Source organism: Pungitius pungitius, chromosome 11 (assembly GCF_949316345.1).
Source record: "Pungitius pungitius chromosome 11, fPunPun2.1, whole genome shotgun sequence".
Lineage (NCBI taxonomy): Eukaryota > Metazoa > Chordata > Actinopteri > Perciformes > Gasterosteidae > Pungitius > Pungitius pungitius.
The window spans coordinates 1,562,559-1,587,936 of NC_084910.1; the positions used below are offsets into that span (position 1 = coordinate 1,562,559).

A 25,378-nucleotide genomic window follows, 5' to 3' on the forward strand; every position below is an offset into this window, starting at 1 on the left:
AACGCCCCCCTGAAGTCCTCACACCAAAAGAACAAAGACGGTCGCTCCTCAGACACACCGCTGTCCTTTCCCTGACCTGATCCGTCAACCTTGTGGTGAGGGTTCGGCTACGTTTGAGCCAAAGTAGAGCTTCTTGGTTATCGTGTGGATCAATGCTGTCGTTCTTCTCGTGAGGCTTTCAGCGTGGTCGTGCGAAACGTTTTCTCGCCAGAGAAGGGTTGGAGCTCGAGGAGCAGCAGGCCGACAGGAAGTGCGGCTTGAAACGTGTTTATAGGCATCGGCGTCTGTATTTGTGAATGTCAAGTTGAAATGTCGCCGGACCGGCGTGCCAACAAGGTGATATGGTGATGTACTATCTTTAGAAAGTCACTGGCACACACGCAATCTACTTCTCTTTCACTCACACACACACACACACACACACACACACACACACACACACACAAACGAAGGCAATATAAACCGCTTACTAAGTCAGTAACCATTCGCTTTGGATGTGCTCACTGCAATCAGCAGCAGCTTATGCTTGGACTGCCTTAACATGCATACCCCTGTGAGTGCACACACACACAGTTACGTAGGCAGCTCTGATAAAAGCACCAGAGCTCTGAAAAGTAATTTGACTGTGGCCAAACAAAAGGAGTGTTTTCCTTGGATAATCTCTGGCTCGGGCTGCAGGGGTTCTGTGAGTGTGTGTGTGTGTGTGTGTGTGTGTGTGTGTGTGCACCAGATCCCTGGAGAGTGGGTGTCTGTGTTTGTACTTGTATTGTCGGTATTTTGGGGCGGGGGGGGTTGTAGGATTTGATTCAGGATTTCATTAGCAGGGAATAGGAGATGTTTGACCTTGCCAGCCACCTTTGGCTTTGGAACAAGAGCGTGTCCATAACCAGGCTAAACTGTCCGTAAGCGAGTACACTGCTGGCAGTTTTATAGAGTTTATAACTGTGTTTTTTCAATGTATTCGTATCGGACTCTGACAAAACAAGTACAAGTACAGATATTGAGCTTCGGAGACTTTGAGCTGTCCTTCCGTGCTGCTAGTGACATAAAAGCGTGCTGTGTGCTTCAGGTAAGTGACACAGATTTAAACCTGATCGTTGTTTGCCAGCCAGTGAAGTGAGACACTCGTGTACGGAAGGGAAGGCGCCGTCTTCCGTGAGTATTTTAAAACACATGAAATGTTATTTTTAACCTCAACTGTCAGTCTCCTGCAGACGGAGAGACAGATCTGCAAACAAATTATCCAATGAACCGTTATTGTTGGAGACTACCTTGACTTAAACAGCGGGGGGGGGGCCTGTTTGAGGGAGCGCGAACACACAGCAATTCAGCCTCCTGCAGGCAGAAACTGCAATATGTTAAGTTTGTTTTGTGGTTAATATATCTGAGGAACGTATCCTTCCGTGCAAACAACTCTCATTGCTGTTCTTATTCTTCAACATCAGTGAGAGCAGATGGCAACATAGTAGGAAAGCAAATAAAGATAGAAATGAAGGAATGGTTTAAGGCATCAGGCAATCAAAGTGGTTTGTTTTGAATTTGATACTCATCGCTTGGATACCTCCCTGATATCTTGGCAAATGGAGGTCTTGTTTTTTTTTATCTATCATACGGGCTGCACATTTTATCCTTCAGGATGTCTTTGTTTTTACCTTGTCGACGCCTTTAAAGGGGCTCGGAGGGGGGCAGATATCTTTCAGTGCAGGCAAAAGTGGTTCAGCAAACACGAATACAAGCAGTCCAACAGACGCACATGCACTGGTGCACGTTACAGTCATAGGGCTTCCGTAGTTATTTGGCCCAGGGAAGACTTTAGTGAGAAATCCCTGTGCATTACAGGACATTATTGTGGGCTTTACCTTAAACTATTGTCTCATGATGTAAAAATACAAGGATGTAACTGTGAGAGTTATAACTCTCAACCTTAAGACAAGGGCTTATCCAGAGTCCCGACGCTGATCCCTCAGGGTTATCTTTGCACTTATTGTTCAGTGTCAAATTGCATCCATTGATAGCACTCACACTACACAGATCTATCTACTTTGTGATATGAGCCGTGCTGGGAATGTTTTATAGAATAAATATCAGACCGTGATTGAGGTGAGCGGCTATGTTTGAAAAGAAAACGGTTTGGGATCTGTGTTCCTGAAAAGGAAACTTAGCCTTTTTCTCTCATAATGCATGTTTAGCATGTTTAGCATTGCTTGGTTAGCTACAGCATAACCCCTTCATGTAGAATTAGAAATTGAATTTGATATTTCCCTTTCATGTGCACGTTTAACCATTCTGGTCCATGCCCACATCTAGATAAAATATTGAATATTTGAGTGTCAGCTTCAGTGAAATTGTATTGTCATTTTTTTAGAAAGTAAGTACGTAGTAAAACATTTATTGGAGTTATACTTGTGCAATGTGAAAAGAAATAGAGAAGGCTAACCAACAGAATATAATAATGTGTGTGAAATGAAGTGCATAAAACACAGATATATTTATATCCATTGGTGACCTGCACGTGTTTACTGGGACCAGGTGTAGTGAACCAACTGGCAGAGGAGGAAAAAACATGTTCAGGCTTATGCCATCAAGTCCCCAAGACGAGGAGGCTTTCTTCCATGATGTGTGGCAAAAGATAATTAGTTTTATCTTCTTTTTTTTTCTCCACTGAAGAGTCAGACTCTACAGCTACCACTACCTTAATTACTCCACGCACCCCGCAAATAGATGGAAACAAAAAGGTCCACTTTATTGGAGGATGTTAAAAGTCATTCTTCGAGGTGAAAAGGGAGTGAAGTAGCAGAAGGAAGAAGAATGAATCACAACATAACTGGCACATTAAGTTGAATTGATACTAACGGTATGAAAAGCATTCAGGGGTTGAAAATTCCTTAAACATTGTCTGACCTGCAGGGCTCTGGGACAAAAATAGAAACAGGAAGAGAAAGAAAGCGAGGGGTGAGAGTATGATTGGAAAATAGAGAGGAAGGATATAAAAGGAGGATAAAGAACAACACATGAGGGGGAAATCCCTTCAGGAGATTCTTTCAATTATGTTTCTGGTCCCCTGTGTAGGGATCACTCACCCACCAACGCACAACCCCCCCCCCCCCCCACCCACATCACCACCTCACACCCAATAATGATAAGCAATCCTAGCGCTGATGGTAATAATGACATTTTATGCACAGTTTGCATGCAAATAACGGATGAATGTTTCAATTATATGAATATATTCGGTCTGTGAACACAAGATGTTATCGTGTTTCTCGTTTACACAAGAACTGAATACTAGAACGTTGGTAATTGTTCTTTCCAACATATTTTTATCGTGGACAATTTGGACCAGGATGATATGGGTTACCTAAAGGCACAATTCATTACAGAAGACTGATAGATGTGGTTAAGTCTTAACAAGAGCAGTACTGATGACCAGCTTTCATTTGAAAATTCATATTTACGAAGAAACAAAACAAGCCTTCGGATTATACTGGACCAATTTAGGTTGTCAACAGGTTTTGTGTATAAAGGTTCACAGGTCAGCTAATGAGCCTTAATACGATAGGTAGGGGCCCTATGAACCAACACAATCCCAAATTATAACAATCGCTTTTTATCAAAACACATTTCTTAATTCTTAACACGTAGAAGTCATTAATTGTTTGCTATTATTTAAAAAGACTCGATGACTACTCTAAGAAAAAGAAAAAAAGAAAGCTTGAGTTGTAGTTTATAACGTCAAGTGAACAAGGATGTGTGTTGAAACCTGGATAAAGCATTTTAAAGAACAATTCTATAGAAAACCTTCATTAGAGCACTAAACTCCATCTAATTTTCTTACTATTTTGGCAAATTTAAATAAAATACGTTATTTATTTCAGTAAAACTTCATTAATTTGGTGTCAAACATATATAAAGTGACACCACGGCCCAGCTATGTTAACACAGAGCGGAGAAGTGAGGATTGCAGCTCATTATCTGCTCATCTTTACATCCGTACAATCTGACCTCCAATCATTCTGAATACACAAAAGTATCAGCTCACTGCACACTTTCATAAACATTATAAATATTTATAATATATTTAGTCAGTGAATGGATGCGAGGAGTCTGAGCATTCAGTGTATAGTTGAAGGCCAGTCCATATAATGCACTGATACAGAGTGACTGAATGTTTTTCCATCTCCAGAACGAAGATGAGCTTTGCGCTCATGGGCCGAACCCTCGACACATTACACACACACTTAAAACAGCTAGCAGCTAGGTCGTGCTCTTTGTCTCTCTTTTCATCCGCAGATGAAGTCTTGGTCAGCCACTTTGCACCTTTTTTCTTAAAGACGGCACAACGGAAGAGTACATCTCAAAGAGTCGACATTCAATCAATGCAATAAGGCATCATAAGGCCTTAGTAGGTCTATGTACTCATCTTGTGACCCTGTTTGTATTTTATTGTTATATATTTACTGTTTTTGTACTATCTGTAGTCTGTAATAACGAGTGGGCTACTGGGTTGTGCCAGGCCCGAGAACCCATCTCTCCGTCCTCATCCTCCTACCACTGAACCAGCTCTGCTCCTAAAGCGAGGTGGGCAGGAAGTGCGTACGGAATACTACATGTGTGTCTCCACAGTTATTCATTATTTCATTTTTTTTTTTTCAACTCAACTCTTTGTCAGTAACGATTGTGTAGTAATCGTTGGATTGAAAGAGAGCTGCAAGCCTCACGGCTCTGGAGGTGCGGGGATTGAGTAAGATATGGGCTTGTCCCCAAAACCTCTGGCGCCCCCCCTGGTGTGAGGTAGAGGGCCCCGACAGGCGCTTTTAAGGTACTGAATCCATTAGACCGGGGTCGCTACAAAGTGGCCAACTATTAAAAATGCAGCAGCACCATTATTCCCTAACCCGACCGACAACTTCTTTCTCCTTCACTGCATCGCTCGTCATTTCCCCTCTGACCTCTATCTCTTATTTCAAATTCCTTTTGCTACCACCATCTGTTCTCTTTCTGATACATCTTCCTCCGCTCTCCTTCACATCCCTTTTTTCTCCTCCGTACACCTTTCCCTCTTCCCTGTGTTCCACTGCAGACTGCGGTAGCCCCTCTCAACCCTCCTAAGCTCTTTGACTCCTATTCAACATAGCAAGGCACGGGTCAGCGTCCGCTACTGTACCGGGACCAGAATAGAACAGCCCGCGGAGAATAATAAATGGACATATATGGGTGGTTAGTGGTGGTGGAGAGTCCCTTTTAAGCAGTAAAAAACTACCCGGGTCTGGCAAACCGAACAGATGGTAGGAGAGAGAGAGAGAGAGAGAGACAGAGAGAGAGAGCCCAGAACACAGTGGGAGAGAGGCAGGAAAAGAGAGAGAGTAGAGAAAAAACAGGGGAAGAAGTGAGCAGGAGTGTTGGGAACGGCTTTAAAAGAAGGCAACACAGGGCTTTTCTACGTTCTCCACATTGGCATATGATGCTCTCAAGAGCAGCGCTGAGATGTAAACAGAAAAGCTCCGTCTTAAACAACGAGCACATGACAATGGTGTTGCTTGTAAAAACCTCAACTGGAGCAGGCGGGCAGATGCAAAAGGGCAAACAGGGCATGAGCAGAATGCATGCAACGCTATAAAACCCATACCCATGGTTTACTTTGCACACTGCACTACACACAGTATTCACTTTCTGTATGCGCGTGTGTGTGTGTGTGTGTGTGTGTGTGTGCGCGCTGCATAATTTATGCTGGCTTTTTCTGCTAAAGAAAAGTACTTCATTGTTTGACATGAAGAGGAAGAGAAGCTTGGAAGTAAACAAGGAAGGAAGGAAGGAAGGATGTGATAATAAAGGAAGGACGTAAAGTGAATGACTTTGCCCCGTGAGAATCTCCATGTTTGTACCCTTGTCTCCCCCCTATCTTCATGGTGTTTACGCAACAGCTCGGCCCTAAAACTGACCACATTTATTGAGCGCGTACTGTAACAGAGAGTCATTTAATGTGGAAATCTCATTTTTTGAAAGATGAAATATTCTTTTCAGGCATCCAGGCGTGTCCACATGTGCCACTGCTTTGATATCAGCCGAATGCTGTTGCTCATTACCCTGATTGAAGCTCCTCGTGTACCACTGAGCATATTAGCACGCTAACGACTAACGATCCACTGATTGATAATGCAACTTTTTTTTTCTCCCTTTCTTATCTTACTCCTAATGACTATCATGAAAGATGTGTGCCCTCAGTCACTCATCATCGAGAGAGGCTGCGCTTATTTAAAACAGTGATAGCGCTTCAACAGTTCAGAGGCTCAATCATCTGTACAGAAAACATCCGGGTATTAACGCATAGTGGGAATAACACATGAATGTCAATTTATGCGTAAAGGACTCATTTTAACCTAAACAATGACCGTTTACCTACACTAACCAAGTGCTTTAGTTCAATGATTTCAAAATGTTAACCAGTAGGTGTGATATTCACACGCCTGCACATGAGACAAGTTCGCAAATTAAATATAAATGAATTGATAATGAGAGAAACAAGAAATCCCTAAAAAGTAGAGCCAACCATGCTTGAGCTAAGAGAAATGGAGGAATTAAGGGAGATAACTATACCTTTATATATATATATACTTTCCAACTGTCAGAGCTTGATGTCATGAATGTAAATTTTCCACAGTTAAAAAAAAGATTTTATTTATTATGTAATTCCCAGTTATGACACATTCCACCAAAACCACAGGGACACGCTCAAAATGTCACAGCAACAATCACAAGCTACAATAATTTGTTTCGGCGACTTTTATTTGGTCCAATTAGGGAATTTATAGACTGCAAGTGTCAAAAAGAATGGGAATCAACAACACGCAAACTGAAACTAAGAAAACCCCAAACAGATGCAGCTGTGCATTGAGTCCGAGCCCTTCTTGAGGCGCTGCTAAGGCGGACGTAAGAGGGCATGGCGTCATGACCTTCTACTAATGCACATCACCTGTACCTCTCTGCTTAATGGCCACACGTTGTCACCCAGCTAAGCATTGCTAGTTGTAGCTAGTCGTTTCAAAACTGCCTTAGTTGGACGTTGCTGCATGTGTGCACTTTTTGAGTGAGCTTGCGATTACTATTCTAAGACATTTAAGGGGGGCACATACGCACAGACACACACACACACACACACACACAAATGATTGAAGAGGCCATTTACATCTTCAATCAGATCTCTAAGCCAAACAGAGAGGGGGGGGGGGGGGGGGATTGATCTGAAAAGAGGCCAAGTATTTATCTGCTCTTGTTCATTGCACAAAAAGAGTCTTACAACCACCTGCACACACACACACACACACACACCTCACATATTTAAAGTCAGAGAGCATCACAGGCAGATCAAATACTGGCTTGTTGTCAGGGTCCATATAGACGTATAATGGAATATTCTGTGGGGCCTCTGAAACACACACACACACACACACACACACACACACACACAGAACGGATCCTCTGGGACTCGCTGGGACTTTAATGACAACAAGCTGCACAGAGGAGGGGTCAGAAGGAGTCAATGTTCAGAGGCCACACACACACACACACACACACACACACACACACACACACACACACACACACACATGAACTTACAGACCTGCACACGCGTGACCGTGAGCAAATATAATCAGTCCTTGCTCACACGTTCATTGACCGGCTCATGTACAGTCACGTAAACAGAGCTGACACACAGATAATGAATACGTGGATGGGTATGCGGACACACACGCACACACAAACCCAGGCACCATCGACAGGAAACACTAGGGAGGGTAGGATCCAATTTGATTTGACCTTGAAGGCAGAGGGACAGAGGGAGGGCTGATGTGAGGCAGGGATGGATGGATGGAGTGCAAGGAATCAAGCGATGGTCTGGGCCATATTCCTGTTGCAGATACTTCAGAAAAATGACTTGACCTTGAACTGATCGATAAATCAAAGAGCAGCAGTGTGACACGGTGACATCTGCACACATAAAACGGACGCGCATCAAATGTTGAAGTTAATCTAACGTACGTGTAGATACAGCTTAATAGCTTGAGTAATACATCTACAATCACACTGTGCGTGGATACCACTTGATCAACTGACAGGGTGGATTTTTAAACAAGAAACAAGAAAATGTTCTGTGTTATCCAGGCACAGAAACACATTTACTCTTCCAGATTAGAAAATGAGAGACTTGCTTGTCATGACAAACGGTACCAACATCTTATTGCTCATCTTCTTAAAAACATCAGACAGGGCACAGATGTAAGTGATCAGCAAATACGTCTGTAATGTCGACGTGCTGCAAAGGTCACTTGCAAAAAATACCATGTAGTTAATTGGAAATATGAATCTTATTTTGTGAGCAAAAGTTGAAGAGCTGCTACAATGGAGCTGCTTCAATTGGGCCAGCAAGCACTTAGCTGTGCCCAATAAGTGAGAATATCTTTTCATCCCAAAATACTTTTATTCGATTTTAAAAAATGTGTAACAACCGCATAATCATGTCAAAACTACAATTAATCCATCCCCGATGATGGAGCGATGGGATTGAGTTCAGCCATCGTTTGGTTGATGAGGATCAGTCTCCTAAATTAGAAAATTGAAAGCAGACAAACATCCTCTCCAACTTTTTTTGTTGTGGATTAGATTTGGGGAGACCATTTAACGCAATGTGTTATTTTTTTGGTATTTAGGTCTTCACAGTTGTACTAGATATACTGCCACGGCCTATTTTGTTAACAGTGGAGCAATCCTTTTTGTACCTGTTCTTCCCACACTTTGTCCACCTGATACCACGATCTCTCACAGCATCCCACTCCTACACTTTTGTCTTTGTATCTCTCTCCACCTCTCTTGCCTACTGACATACACACATTTACAACAAAAAAATCCAACAAACCTGCCAACTCCTCACACTTACTATCACACAAAAGAAAAACAAATGAATCACAGTAAACAGAGGGAATGGCTGGCCTGGCAATATGATGCAGTAGCCATCGATCAAGCCTTAGTAATCCATTTTCCCATTCTTGGTGGTAGAAGAGTGTAATATATTGTTAGTGTGTGTGTGTGTGTGTGTGTGTGTGATGATCTGTGTATGCACACTAAGTAGGAATGTAGGGAAAGAACAAAGAAAAAAGGCTCTGTGTTCTGTACTCTAGATAAACGGATAAGTGTATTAGGTTCGTCTGCAGCGTGGGATCATGGGTGAGTGGGGGGGGGGGGGGCAGTGAAGGGAGGGGCAGAAGGGCCGTTGGGGGGGGGGGGTCAGAGTGACAGAGCGGGAGAGGGACAAAGTAGGAGAGAAAACATGAGGCTGAGGGAAGGGTGGGCCTCTTGCCCTGAACTTGAACTTGGAGCTGGTGGGGTTAGAGGGAGGAGGATGGGGTCAAGTGCTCAGCCGGAGTGGAAAAGCTGAGTGACACCAATACTGCCACCCTGACAGATGGGTGCGAAGGGTCGTGGTGTCATTTGGCATGCTGTCGTGCAAGACAATTTCGGCATCTACTTGGCCTTTTTTTAACCAAATTTGGGTCTTTAGACTGATCCCTCTTGGGGTCTTGGTGCATCGATTAAGAAATCCAACATTCTTGGGGGGAGAGTAATATAGGAAAGAAAACTAAAGAGACAGCAGAAAGAGTGAATCAAAAGGAGGGTTGCGAGATGGTTGTAAGACAGGAACAGGATGAAAAGCAGATGTGTACTTTCAAGGCACAAACAGTTCTTTTTCCCCTCAGAGTTTCTTAAAATAGGTCAACCGGGCCCGACCATCCTACCTTGGTCTGGAGATAGTGGGGGTAATAGTAGGTGTAGTGGGGGTACATTTGCTGCTGCTCCAAACGTTTTCCCATGTAGCTGGAATCCAATTGAAGGTGCAGGAGGCTGCAGATGGAAGCCGGCAGGGGAAGGCGGCGTGGATCCTTCAGACGACTGCTTCCAAGAGCGGAGGATGGAGAGAGAGAGGGGGAACGCTCTCCTTCTATTAAGGTGTGCGTTTATCTGATGAACGCACAGAGGAAGGGAGGGACGCTGAGGACAGAGAGCACTTGGGATTTCAGTCACTCTACTTGTGACACTGAAGCTCACAAAGAGAGACAGGTCCGGTGAGAGGGACAGAGGGAAATCCGGAGTGGCCGCAACAAAAAAAAAAAAGAGCTTCGGGGGGCAGGAGGTGTGGAAAGGAAGATGTTAAAAAGGTCTGTAGGAGGCATCCACGGAAACAAAAGGGGGGGATTTAGGAGCGACGGAGGACGGAGAGAGGGTACAAGGAGAGGGGAGAAGAAAAGGACGATGAGGAAGAGGAGGAGGAGGAGGAGGGAGCTATGGATGGGATCCGATTGCCGGTTCTTTGCACTCTTCCCTCTAGAGATCAGACTGACTCTTCTTCTCTGCTGCCCTGAACATGCCCCTCAATGTGCTCTCTCCGGCGTCCCTGACTCTTGTCTCTCTCCGTCTCTTTCCTTCTTCCTGTGTATCAGTTTTCCTGTCTGGTTCTCGCTCCCCTCTCTCTCTCTCTCTCTCTCTCTCTCTCTCTCTCTCACACACCAGACCAGACACACCGATCCCACCGGGGGGCTCGGCTGTATCCCGGAGAATGCGAGCTGTCCTCTGCTCTATCTTCAAAAGACAGTGAAATCAGCAATGAACTCACGCATGGATGTGGAGCTAGAGAGAGAGAAAAGGAGGAGGAGGAGGAGGGGGGGGGGGGGGGGCGACAAGGAAAGGGTGGTCTTGAGCTGAAGCTGTGACTGCCTTTATTCTTACTCTCTCTCACACACACTCCCTCCCTGTTTTGGTAAGCTCCGGGATAGATAGGTAGATATGGCTGGAGCGCGGCGCTTGGAGGATGAGCAGAAAGAAAAAGCCTGGGTAGGAACTCCTTTTGCTCAGGGAGAAGCAGATAGTCCTATCCAGAAAATCCCCTCTGATCCACAAGGTGCCTCCTTCAACTGGTTTCTTCTCTTTTTCCCTCTGCGATCCCTCTCTTGCTTCTCAAGCTCTCTCCCTGACGGCTTGCTCCCCACTGCGCCTGCAGCCGTCACAGTGTGTGTGTGTGTGTGTGGTGGTGGCGGCGCTGGTGCTGGTGGTGGTGGTGGTGGTGGTGTGTGGAGTGTGTTTGTGTGGCTGCTGCCGTCTGCTCCACTCTGCGTGCTGAAGCATAGAGGGGCTCGGCCTCAGTGCAGCTATGCTCCTCCCTCTCTGCCGCTCTCTCTCCCCCTCGCTCGCTCTCTCTCTCTCTCTGTGTTCTGTTCTGTCTGGGCCTCTCTCACTCTGTTTTTTTCATGGGACTATAGACCAGTGGGAGGAGTTGGTCCTGGCCTCGTGTGTGTGTGTGTGTGTGTGTACTAAATAGAAACTGAGAGAAAAAGACAGAGATGGGCTGTTCTGCTGGCTGGGGAGGGAGTATGAGGAGCAGGGGCTAAGGGTGAGGAGAGGATACACGCAAGTATAATTTAGATATATCTTTGGAAGGGGTCTACTAAAGTAAACCAAGCCACATATTCCAATTTTCCATTTCGTTTTGGCCAGTATTGGATCGTATTTTATCAGCACAACCGACACGCTGACAAATATAAACGCATGCGTGCAAACATGCACGAATGACCCGCCAGAGCACGCATGCCTCATCCACACGTGCCCTTTGAGGGGCCCAACACAGAGTGCGTATACAGATCAGTGGTTGTGTGGCACAGTGACCCACTGACACAGTGCCGCCTGTCCTGTGATGTAACCAGGTTTAAGTAGTGCTCTTACATAAGCATAGTGAGCCATGCATGAAAAGACAGCTCTGCCCTCTGACTCAAGTTGTGCGTGTGTAAAAAATAGACATGGGTTGGCAGACAATGCAAGTTCACTGCAATGGAAAAAAGGGGCACGAGAATGGAATGCAAACGCGAAAATCCTGCTGTAAGATGAGGGCTTTATTTCTTGTGGGCAATTAAACTTTACAAACTTTACCGGCTGCAGGAAAAAACGAATCGCCATAATCGGCTCACTTTTCTAACGCGTCTTTCTCCTGACAAATGTACTAACAATGAAACTTCCAATGGGCCATAAAGAAAAGTCTGATATCTAAAAAAAAAAAGGGATTTGATATGCAACTATTTTTTGTTTTTTCAATTATATTGTGATGTCATATTCAGCTGGGAACTGCCACGCCAGATAAGGAGAAAGAACAACAAAGACCCTGACTCTACCCCCTTAACGACATACTAATCGGTGTAAATTATGCAGGAAACGCTCTGAGGGGTTGACTGGAAACACCACTCCAGGTGTGAGAGGTGGGTAAACATTGTGTGCACCACTCAGGATACATTCCATTCACAACTGTCACTATAGTTTGAGGTGGGCTCTGTCAAGTTCCCAGCTCTCCTTCCTTACTTCAACAGGGTGTGAAACACCTCCCTAAATAACAATGTCTTTCAGGAAGCCCTGGCTCTGCCTGTGAATCCCCTGTATTCTTTACTGTAAATCTGTATTACAATGGGGCAAATGGAATCTATTTATTCCACAGACTGACACATGTCTGTTTTCAGGATATGCTGTAATTTGTACACAGTTATGCATCGTTCCCCTTGTTTGGGACAGAGTTTTGTGCAACAGTTTACCCTAAAACCTGGTTGATATAAGGCCATTTACATGAACTATAAAAGCGATCCGAATGATCTTGTGATAGCACGCTTTATGATCAGAATTACCATGTATCAAGAGTAGCAGACATTTTACACCACTGGAAGGAGGACAGGCTTGAAGTTGGTCATGAATTGCTGCTCTGCCTAGATCGGTTATAACAGAGTTAAAGGCCCAGTGTGCAAGATTTATTTATTTATTGATGTATATGGTTAGGGACAGTTAGCAAAGACTAGCCACTAAATCACACGTGTAGTAAAGCTTTGTGCAGCAAATTGCAACTAAATACCTGCCTATCCAAGCTTGTCGGAGACCTACGGAGGCCTTCAGGTAGGGGCCAGGAGCGCTATCTTCACCCTTTTCTGTACCCTACTGGGAACTTCTCCTCACAATACTCTGCTTTTCCACATGACTAAATAACTGTATAGTATACAAAACAATTGGCGTCCCCTTTTGTTTGCATGTTCACAGATTAATAAAGAATTTGATTCCACCTACAGTAACAAGCTGTTGGTGTCAACTCAAGTGTCCTTCACTTCCCCGGATTCACGTCACCACATCCTCATATCTGTTTGCGCATCACGCAGATGTTTGTGTGTGTGTGTGTGTGTGTGTGTGTGTGTGTGTGTAGTGGGAGAAGCTCTCCACCATTTGTGCGCTGCAATCTGATGATGAATAACATCAAAACCGATAAGGAACTTATGGGTTGAGTTGGAACCGGCCAGTTCGATACTGAGACTTGGAAAGTATCCCTACCTTCAGATAAAGCCAGAGGCTGGAGCCAGTCCCCGTTCTGGGCTGATGTAGAAAGATGGTGAAGGAGGATGGCTAAGTCCACAGAAGACGACCTGCGTGGATATAAATCACCTTTTACAAGCTAACAAATACGATAGGATTAGTTTCAGGTGATTATTCTCTGATTAAAACATAGTTACCTATATTGTATTACATTGCAAATATTTTATTCATGAGAATGTAATATATAATTTTGTACATTTCCTTCGGGAGAATGAACCAAACCCATATCCTAACCAGTTACACTTTAGCTATAAGCTACACTCTTTGACTGTAGATGGCAGAGGAGGAGCTGCGCAAGCTCATTTTGCAGTAATTTCAACCGGGACTTCACAGTGAACGTGCGCCGTAGGGCCGCTGCTAGCAAAAGCCGGCTCTCTTGATTGTGATGCACTTGTAGTTGCGGAGTGTGCACACCTGAATCTTTGCAGTCAGAAGGTTTTCATTATCCCAGCAGAGCAGTTAGATGGAGGAAAGGTAGTTTAAAGGAACGTGTGCATTGCCAAATGATGAGGGATACTGGCATACTGCGTGTGTGTGCTTGTGTTTCCACTAGGGTATGGCAGAGTAGCGCGCTTGCCAAAGTTTTCACACAAAAAAATAAAGATTCTGCTGAGACCGCAGTTTAGAAAAACAAAGAGAAGGAATTGGTTCTTCCAACTGCACAGCAAAGTCCCATTGTGAGAGGCACAATCTTTACATCTGCTGCAAGAATAACGCTTTCTAATTACCTTGCATAGTGACAAGACTGCCATCAAGGTGCTTGTAAATACACACTGGTTAATTGTTCTCCTTCTAATGTTTAACAGACTCCGATTATGCATAATCTAATTGCCTACTTGTTTCTGAAGACTAAATGTGGAACTGCAGCATCTGCATTCATTTGCAAAAAGGTCCTTCATCTTAGGCGGGACACCATTAACCAGGTCTAGAGTGTTTTTGTAGGGTTCTTAATGCCCCCGCTCACCATAGCAGTCTTCAAACGGGCCAGGAAAGGCCGTGCTGTGACTCCGGGATGCGTTCTTCTCACCGCTGACCACCAGATGCATTTCAAACGTTCTGAAAGAACAAAAGCAGCAGTGGCAGCCTCACATCTTAGCTGACGTACAGCTAGTCAAACAGAAGACGTTTCAATAACAGCGGTCCCATTTTACGGAAGCTGCTCTGGTTCATTTTTTAAAGGAAACTCCTGCCAGGCTATGATCATCAGACAAACAAACACAGACACACACTCACAGATTCACAGTGGTAAATGGACTATTACATCCAATTGCCATGCGCAGCATGAGAGAATTTGCCTGTTTGCAAGTCCACTGCCATCCAAACACAAAGACTGGAGACGTAGAATGAAAAATGTAGGTTTTCTTTGATTAGGGACATGAAAATACAACAATACAGGTGGAAACATGCTCATATTGTTGAGACTGGACTAATGCCCCCTTGTGACATAAAAAACTCTTACAAACTCAATGCAAACTTCAAGTGGAGGGTCAAGTAACCAACAAAGACAGTCAAACCCAGCCAGTAGGCTGTTTTTCCCAGCTTGTCTATTTGTACTGTAAGAAGGTTATCAGAGAAGGAGCACATAACCCTGCTCTCCGTGGAAAACATTCGCATAGCAAGGTGTTGAGGGGCTGGAACAAAGGGCATTTAAGTCTCCCTTAGTAAAGGGCCTTTGCTTTGCTTTGCTTTGCGTTGCTGGAGCAGAGACCTACAAACACCAGTTGTCTTGGTAAGGATCGGGTACCAGAATATTTAAACAAATGGCAATACACACATGTAGTGACTAGATAAATCTTTCATAATAAAGAAGCGAAGGATGCCATTTGATGACAGTAATTTGGCACTCATTCATAGAGCGCTCAGAATGTGTGGCTGACAAAGGCTGCGGCACAAGCAATACCAAGGGATCGGAAATGGGTTGCACCTGGCTGGCAATGGACATCAACAATAAATGGATTAAGGGAAACTAGTAGGTATCTCACTCAATGAGACATGCAGACAAGTTACGTGATGTGAGAAACGGATCCTAAGCTATCCAGGTAGCCATAACGCCATATGAGGAATAAGTGCCATCCAATAAAGCCCTGTCCAACACAGAACGCTTAATTACATGGCCCAATCAAAATGGTGACAAATCACCTCGGGCCCTTTGCAGATCCCGCTCCTCCCATTCTGCGCTGTTCCACCTCCTCCCCTCTCCTCTCAGCGGCAAGCCGCAGCTCACTTTAACACAAATCAGCACTTTAATAAAAAAGAAGAAGAAAAAGCAGAGCATTAAAGGATTCATTTCAACAATTATGCAAATCAGACAGGAGATGAAGCTTTTATTAATGTTAGAGAAGTGTTGCATCAGATAGTGCTGGAGTTCATTAAGTTGCTCTAGTTGAAGATGAATACATTCTGATTAGTTTGATGTCACCATGCTGTGTATCATATCATCGTCCCGGGCTGCGTCAGCGCAAAACTCCCCGCAGACCTTTAGCTCGAGAAATTTAGATATTTCACAGATAGAAAATGTGCAATCTGGAGTAATGACGCATTAGCTTTTTACTAGTTTGCTGGTTTGGGTTCTGTCTGCTGCCGTCACGCTTTCCAGTTTGGAAAAATAAATAACATGAACATATACACATATCCTGTATATCCAGACGCTCAAGATGTGGCAATCCCGTGTCTTTTTTCAAATTGATTGCCGTAAGCCTAAAGTTATTCCCTGCGTCTCTCTCTCCCTCTCTGCAGGTACAGGGCCTGGGAGGTGGTGGACCATGGCTGACTGACTAGGGCCCACGCCTGCTGTGGCTCCGAGGGGTAATTAATTTCAGCAAACGACCGCCACGTCTGTCGGCCTTTATAAACGAGCGCTTACGCGCTATGGACAATTTAACCACTCCACTGAGCTCGCCTTGACAGAGATGAGTGGAGAGATGTGGGAGACAGAGAGGGGGAGAGAGAGAGGACGGGAGACCGTGCTGTTACGTGACTGATGGGAGATTTAATCAATAGAGTAAGCACATTTACTCTCATGATGCTCTCCCAACATCCATATTCATGGCGTTAATTTTCTCAACGCCTACGCTGTCGCACACCACAAAATATTACAATGCATGAAGGATTTCACTTCATCTCATCGGGCGTCATCAAAGGACAGCACAGTCATTGCTAATTATGTGCAGCACCGTGGACGAAAACATGGTCGTGGTGCTCTAGTCAGATGATTTTATTCAAGTTCAGAGTTTAATTGGATATTCTAAATATATATTAGGTTCTGCCAAATACACCCCAATGTTGTAAGGAATAATCAGTGCATTGTCCCCGGCAGCCACTGTACACCGTTTATTAGAGGCAATGTCTTGACGTTTAAGAAAAAAACGTACCAAGCATGCCACGTTACAAACATGTAAAGGCGCACAACCGAGCGGCCACGTACCTTCCGTGATTAAGACGTTTTCTGGCTCGCGCCTCGCGACCAGCTTCACTACGGCTGGTATGAACTGAGCTTCAGTTGTCCCCTAATTTATGTTCTTTAGTAACTGCACTTCGGCAGATATTTCGGGCCAAACGCATGTAGCGCTGAACCTAAATAAGTAGTAGTGTTGCCCTCAACCTGAACAATTGTCGACCTTTTCCTAAACCTAATCAAGTAGGTAAAGGTCATAGTTAATAGCCTACATTTTCCTTAAATGTTCCTGTCTTTGCACTATATGTCAACATTCACCCATTCACACACATAGTTATACCATGCAGCCCATCAGGACCTGTTTAAATGCTCCTTCACACACATACTGCAGCACAATCACTCAACACCCACTGCTTTGAGCATATCGAAGTTCCCTCAGTGTAGGATTACTATTACTCCACTGCATGTAACTTCCCTTCTGCCGCCTCTCTGCATTCCCAGAGACCAGCAGTCACTCAGCACTCGGTCAGCCGAGTCCTGTGTAAACCGCCCTGTTTGCCCCCCGACGCTATCGGGGCGCCAGATTATTAGAGCTGTGCTTTGTACGCCCTGCCAAAGCAAGTTACACGGCTCACCTCCGAGTCAGTGTTTTCACAGCTAGACATATATAACCGTGTGACATCAAGCCCCGGGGCTTATAGATCTGCCGGATTGTAAGACAGGAGCCTTTTACGGCTTCTGCGGCAACGTATGACAGCCCTCTGCCTGCCTCGGTGCTCGGCAGGGACAACTAGTGCAGAGCAGACGAGTGCGGCCATGTGAGTGACCTGCGGCAGAAAGGGTTTCCATAGCTACAGTGGCGCTGAGGGGCTTGTTTACTGTATGAGAATGGGAGATTAAGATAATGACTGATTCTCGACATATTTGCTGAGCAATCATGTTGTGCGCGTGTGTGTGTGTGTGTGTGTGTTTGCGTGCGAGCCTCCTCGATGAGCAGCACTTATTCGGACAGTGAGGGTGCAGAAGAGCATCACCAAGAGGCCCGGACTTTTAATAGCACTCCGCCATCCCTCACCTACTTTTCCCCAACCCACACAGATACACACGGCCGTCGCCGGCACAAACTACATCAGACATAAAACTGAACATTAGTGACCGCAACAGCTGCCCGATATCACCATCACGCAGACATAAACCGTCGGTGACGAAAAGCAACATCCAGCTAATTTGACCACATCAGCCAGATGTTTATCTGCTCTTAATTGGCCGTTGTGGCAACCATTTCGGGTCTTAATACCAAGAGGTAATGATTAGGGTTAATGGTTTATCTCTTTTTAGGACTATAGGCATAAAGGCAACCAATAACACTTAACAATTAGCTGCAATTTGGAGTAATTGCAGAAATTCAGATATGTTGCTCTAACTAATGCCATTGCTGTCTTTCCAGTTTTGCGATAGTACAAAAGCCAAAAAGGCTACCGAAACAATGAAAGTACTCAATTCAGAAATGAAATACATCACATGCGTGCGGAATATAACCTTCCTCCTCCCTCCCTTTGGTACCTGACAGGCCTGCAGCTAAGCTCACCCTCAGCCATTACTTCTATGGTAGCCTTCCTGCTCCATTAAACTCAACAAGCTTAACTCAATGGCCTTCATTCCTCACGGCGACGGCTTCTGCTTCATACCCTGCTGGCTTTTATCAGTAGAGGGGCAATTTGAGTGTGTTGGGGGGGGGGGGGGGGGGGGGGGGGGGGGCAGCATCTCCCTTGTTAACACAAAATATGTCATGCATTGCCCTTGTTAACTTTAAAAGAAAAATCTGTGAAAACAATATTTTACCTCCTCTGCTGTCCTTGTTGCTGAATATAAAGTTATGGCTCACTGGGGGCCGCGGCGAGGACCCTGCGAATGCGGTAAAAAAGGAGCCATTATGTTTTACTGTCGCCCAGCTGTGTCGTTTAAGCGGCGCGCTTTATGAAACCATGAAACGACGTCCCTCCACTGTCCGTTATCTCACAGGACTCGGCGCTGAGTCAGCGATTGTTAATCACGCGGGGGAGGAATGTGGCTAAATAATCTGCTTAAGTAATGTTCCCCTGGGTCTGACGAAAGGCCCGACCCAGACGGAATATTTGACAAACAGCACGCGTTGTTGGGGAGCCCTCTGCAGGAAAAATCTCCCCCTTAAATCAAATGACAACCTTGAATGAGAGAATAGTGCTGCAAGGGCATGTAGGTACAACTGAGAGTCTTTAGCTGTGCCTCAAATAACATTGTGAGGGGAAATTTGGAGAGTGTGTGTCTGGGACACATAATAAATATTTCATATTATGAATAGGTTCTTTGTTTAATTAGACTGGGAGAGTTGTCCCCTTCAGCCACTTCTGTCACGTTAGCATGAAAAAATACAATCCTTTACAAATTTAATTATAAAAGGACTTCAGGCCGATGTGCTGTGTTATTTATATTCTACATTATCAGCTTTTATATAAGTATTAACTTTAAAACTTGATATACAATTTGACTTTTTTCTCCACAGTTGAGCTGGATGGAGAGATTTCAAAAGAAAGAAACTGAAAGCAATTAGATTCCTATTAAAGCAGCATTACAAAATGACACTCATACATTAACATCTAACATCACACCTATGTGTTTCTGAAAAACAATGTTATGGCAACATTTACCTCAATTAAATGTAATCAAACAAGTGCATCAATCTTTCCTTTAAAGTAATTAAACATGGCTCAAGCCGGGCGACTCCATTACATCCTAGCAGAGTTTCATGCACACACACACACACACACACACACACACATACACAATTTGGATATTTTGATTATTCCCCGTGCTTTTAATAATTTAGCCGTTTAATTTTCCCCGTTTGTTTAGATCTAAAGCTTATCTTTCACGTTCACCCTACACTACACAGTTTAGTAGCAGGTCAAATTCTGTGCAGCACTGCAAGTTGAGGTAAATAAGGTTAAAATACTATATTGCATGTGCCATTATTAACTGCAAATAACCTTCACTTATCTCAGGAAGGCTTTCGCTCTGATGCTGTAGCGAAATGGAAATCTCGGAACCCTGCAACAGTCATTCTTCTTCTTCTGTTTCCCCCCCCCCCGTCTTTGTCGTGGTCTCATTGTGAGCTGCAGTGTAACGTAACACACCGGGGAGGAAATGCTGGACACATTTTGAATGCCTTTCATCTATACAGACTGGGAATAGCTTCCTGTTTCTAATGGACACACTAATTAGCACCAATACAAATATGCCCTTCGCTCATACAAAGATGTGAAGAGACTCATACCGGCACCAGCAAACGTGCACGCACACACACACACACACACACACACGAGTATGTCTACATGAATGCACATACTGTACATAGACATAGATTACACTACATGAAAAGACAGTGAAAGCAGCCACGATTCATTTTCTACATGCCATATCTTATGTGCACTTTATACCGCACCAGCGTAGGGGCGAGCAAGAGGTGGAGGAGGAAGGTTGCACACATTTCCGGCATAGTTTTATGGACTATTTTATTTTCTTTGAAGTAGCTATAGGCTAAATTATTTTTATTTTTTTAATCTCTAGATTTCAACCCTGCAGAGAAATACAACCACAGTGTGTATAGTTTTGCATGAACACGGGTGCATACTCACACATGCATGCATGCAAAAACACAGTGACTTTCATTACCAGCCCCCTCTGAACATTGAGGCCCTGCTTCAGAGCTCTATGTGAAACTGTGTAGATCCGCTGCTCTGCTGCACTTCACATACATCGAGTAAAAAGCTACATTGAAATCGCAGGGAGGAGGAGAAACAATGCTAGAAATGAAATTCATTGCTTCATTAAGCATCAGCTAGTGCTTCTGTTTTGCCATCTGATGAATGCAGAAGTTACTGTCTGTTACGTTGCCTTACTGTGAAATGCCGGATTTGTCATTTTATTTGGTCCATGTTGGGGATTATTGAGCTGCTTCAGTGACTAAAACTGTGCATCTGAGAGACATCCATTTCAGGCAGACAGTGTACTTCCCATCAAATAAAAATTACAGTTGCTTTATCAAATATCCTTAAAAAAAAACAGGATCTTCCATGGGTCGATTATCACACAATAAAATGATAGCTCTAACTATCAGCACTGTATCGTTAGTTCAATTATCTTCAAAAGTGACTGAGCTATAAATAACATACAGTTGAAATCTATAATAAGAAAAAACAGATTCATACAAAGGCATGTGAGCAAACTGAGTAAGAGAATAAGCAAATGGATAAGCAATTGTATTATTTCCTTTTAACACATTCACTCAAAGTACTGCAACAATATTACAGAAATTCCATTGAGAGGCCAGAAATGGAAAATATTCCCTAATTGTAGCACTCTAAGCCACATTAGTAGAAAAAGCTGGATGTCATCTGCCATGTCATCTAGACAGTGTACAAATTGTAAGCTCTTTGGAGTATCTCATTTCTTCTATTACACACCTCACTGGTGTTAAGATCATGCTAGTTATGTGGGGGGGCGGGGGGGTTTGATGGTGAATTATTCCTTTAACGTTCAACATTAGCAGCACTAAATCCCATAAACAGCCCACTCCCAGCCCGATACTAATCACCAACTGGACATCTCCCACCACAGATGTTAAATTGAATTTAGCCACAGCATCTCTAGAAGTTTCAGCCTCTCTCACCGACACCTCATCAACCCACGTGGCTCTTGGCACAGAATGGGAAGTGGACTGTAGTTCTTGGATTCTGGACAGTGCTTCATCACATCTGTGCTGCTCCACCTCCCGCGGAGGCTTGGTGGGGGGAACGCGTCGATAAATCTAACCGTCACATAGAAGGGAAATTAAGTCGGGAAAATTAAGTCGGCAAAAAGATGGACGAGAAAGGGGGGAAGACGTCGAGAACAAACAGTACGAGCCGTAATGGTCTGAGGGCGGTGGAGGAGATATCCCTACTCTGTATTCCAAATCCATCCCTCGCACACATTCACGACCGCCATCTTGCTCATTGCGTTCATTTCCTATCTCCCTCATAGTCTCTGGGCCCACGGTGTGTCTGTTCACTTCATGTGAAACAACCTCCACGGAAATAATTAAAATCCAAACATTGTAATTGAGTCAGTGAGTGCAATTATCATCTTGGATGCGAGGTGTGACTCATCTGGCGTCTTTGCGATGCGTTTGTGCACTTTGCAGGATTGCCAATTAGTGTCAACCTAGACTGACCCATTTTGCATCCAACCTACTCGAGGAGAAAGAAAATGAAGAAAAAAAAAAATGACGCCAAAGTTAACTGCAGTATCTGTAGTAGAGTGTGGGATGCTGTGGCTCACTGACTTATATGTAGGAGTTTCCTTAGTATATATATTTCAGCGCGTGAGGGGCCCCTGGGACCAGTAGTCCGTATGCATGCCCATCATATGTTTGTACCCGTGTGTGTGTGTGTGTGTGTGTGGTCCATCCTACATGAGAATGCTGAAGGACTGCAGGAGACCTCTGACACAAGCAGAATGCGAGCGTGATATTCCCTCTCCCTCTCCCTCTGCTGCGGTCGGTTTCTGAACGATCGGGGAGCTAATCAATAGTTCGCAACTTCACTCGCGAAATTCACGCCGGGCCATGTTTCACATGCTCGTTACAGCGCTTCACGCGGCTGATATAATCAAGAGTTTTCCAGCTTGTACCGAGACAGACCAGTGTGTGTTCTCCACAGAGGCCCTTCTTCACTGATTAACCTTTTTTTTTTTTCTTTCCTCCTCCTCAGGAGGTACCCGAATAAACAACGGGATAAACGGGAGGCGCAAAGAGCTCCGGGGAGAGGAGGAGAGGACAGTTGCACGTTCTCCACCAACTACCTCTCTGTGGGCGAGGGCTGCTGCTGCTGCTGCTGAGAGGTGTGTGTGTGCTCTAGGTAGCACATGTGTGTGTGTGTGTGCCGTATATACCATGAGTCTGGGGACCAGTGGGGAGGGGGTTGAAAGATTATCTTTCGAGAAGCCGGTTGGAGGGTTCTCGACAGATAATCTCTCTCTCTCTCTCTCTCTCTCTCTCTCTCTCTGGTGTTCTCCTGTTTCTCCACAGTCACTCACTAGCTCGCTGTGTTCTGCGCCGCTCAAGGTCACTGCTACACTGAAAAAGTTTGGAAGGTACATGATACCAGGAGCTCAGGGGTAGAGTCAGCACTTTTGTGCTCATCTGTTCTTCTCTTCGGCCAGACCGACAACGGAGTGAGTGTGAATCCTGAGACATTGGCCAAGGTACCTTGATTATATGTCACTACAGGTGGGTATCGTGGCTTTTTTCACTATTTAATGATTCTGCTGTGCTGTTGATTCTCATCAAATTTTTGATATGACAGGTTTCTAGTAAAAGAAGGATTTTTCTTTTCGTTTAAATAAAAACTGCACTTAAAACTGTATTACCATACGTTAGAGGGAGTGCTTAAAGAAAACGGGCCAGTAGATAACATCCCTACAAAGATACTTTGTGGCGTGTTCATTTAAAGTTCTGGAAAAATGGAGGAATAGAAGATTGTTCACAGAGCCAATTTCTGATCAGGCAAGCAGCCAGCAATGCTATGCATGAAAATTGGAGGCTGTACATCCTCCCGCGTGACCCTTTGCTTCATTTGAGTTGTGCCTCGTAGCAGAGGAGGTGCAGCATATGGACTTCAGCCTCAAGCCGATCCCGGGCTCGTTTTTGGACCCCTTCACGTCCGCTTGGCAGGACAACGGAGCGAATACTGTATCAGAGACGCAACGACAGCCCTAATAACAGCAAAGAGCCCAAGAGAAAGGGTTAGATATTTCACCCATAATACATCATCACATTCGAGAGGGTGTTGTTGACCGTGAAACCTTGGTAGAGATGTTCCACAACCCTAAGACGCCATTTCCCACAAACCCTCTGTTTTTCTACAAAGCATGCCACCGAGTGCAGTCCTGCAACAATTAGATATCTTACCATCAACTATGGGGTTGCAATATTCTCCTGTTTGCAATCCCACCAGCAGACTATTAGTTGGCTACGGGCAGATTTTGCAAATACGTTGTAATTCTGATTCATCTAATGAAGAAATAACTCAAGGGACATTTAAATGAAAAGACCAGGTGCACTTGGAAGAAACGTCTCAAGCCTCAGGCAGGGACTCTTCTCAGCTCAATTCATGGGACGCGGCTGCACCCAATATTCACAATTAGTCATGATAGGTAATGGAATATCCATTGATTCTGATGTTTTGTTTGGAATTTGGAGCTTTTACCTCCAAACATCTGTGGAAGGACCTTTTAGTTCCAACTGCCTTTTCGTTTTACTTTTTTAATCTGAAACCAGGCGCACAGTTCTGTTGCAAGGAATACATTATTACTGCGTCAGTCAACACGACGCAGATCTGAAGCCAAGTGACATCAGACATGAGTTATTTGTGTTCATTGGTTAACTTTTTGGGGATATTTATATTAACAAATTGTTCGGAGAAAACATGATGCTTTTTTTCCCCATGAACCACAATTATTACTTCCGGCACATTCCAGTGGATCCATGTGTTCTTTTCTTCTCCTTGGTTTTCATCTTCCTCTCTCACACACACTTCCCTCTGTCTCTCTCTATGGTGACCAACCAGCCACTTTGGGCTTCACAGGGTACCAGGGAACCATTGTCATCATCTTCTCCATATTGTCCATAATATCGGCTTCTCCAAAAGTGAAAGCAGCTCCACTCTAACATGTTCCAGCTCAGTTTAAATTCTTTTTGTATTCCAATGTATCTGTAAACCATCTATCTATTCAGTATGAAATCAGCGCCCAACTGAAAAAACACTCAACTCTACCTTAAAAGAAAATGTAATTCGCGGAGCATAAACCAGCTGCAGTCTCCACACCACACAACGCATTTGTTCTTGTCCTAATAAATTATAACACGGCCATTTATTGCATTGCTTATTTTAAGAGGTAAAACAAAAATGTAGTCTTAGTTTCGTCCATTTAGTTTTTCTAACTGGGTTAAAAAACATTCAATAATGCTTCCACGTGCTTGGTCTCAGTGTCCCGCCTCCCTTCAGCCCTCCCGTATCCATCCCTCTTCACCCCGAATTCCCCTCGTCCTGCACTCAACCGATCCCATACTTTCAACTCCATTCCTCTAGCGTCCTCATTTCCACACACTCAACCCCCCCCCCCCCCCCCCCCCGGGCCGCGGCCAATTTCTCTGTCAACCCAGAGCTCCCGTCCAGGATTGTTAATCCCCGTCTATCCGTAGTCATTAATTCCCAGCCGGAACCACAGATGTTTCAGCAGGCTGCGACTCTTTGTCTGACTTTAGACCCGTCCAGAAATTGGACATGGTATTTCCCCCTGAATGGAGGAAATAAAAGAAACATACGATTGAAGCGTTGCTTTTAAGATTATCTCCACGGTTCCCCAGACCTTTTTCCTGGGCGCCCCGTTGTTCTTTTTTCAATGACAAAGCACTGACTTTCTGCCTCACCTTACGCCTCCTTAAATAGGTCAGGAAAATATTCA

At 44.4% G+C, this 25,378-nt stretch overlaps 1 protein-coding gene across 1 annotated transcript in view; it reads right to left on the reverse strand.

Annotated features, from left to right (window-relative positions):
• The window catches only part of LOC119197408 (RNA-binding motif, single-stranded-interacting protein 3-like), an 87,068-nt gene extending 75,900 nt beyond the window's left edge, over positions 1–11,168 (reverse strand). The window contains exon 1 of the mRNA XM_037453675.2: positions 9,789–11,168. Coding sequence (XP_037309572.1) covers positions 9,789–9,863 — 75 coding nt within the window. The 5' untranslated portion in view covers positions 9,864–11,168. The remainder of the gene's footprint in view (positions 1–9,788) is intronic.
• Between the last annotated feature and the right edge of the window lie 14,210 nt (positions 11,169–25,378).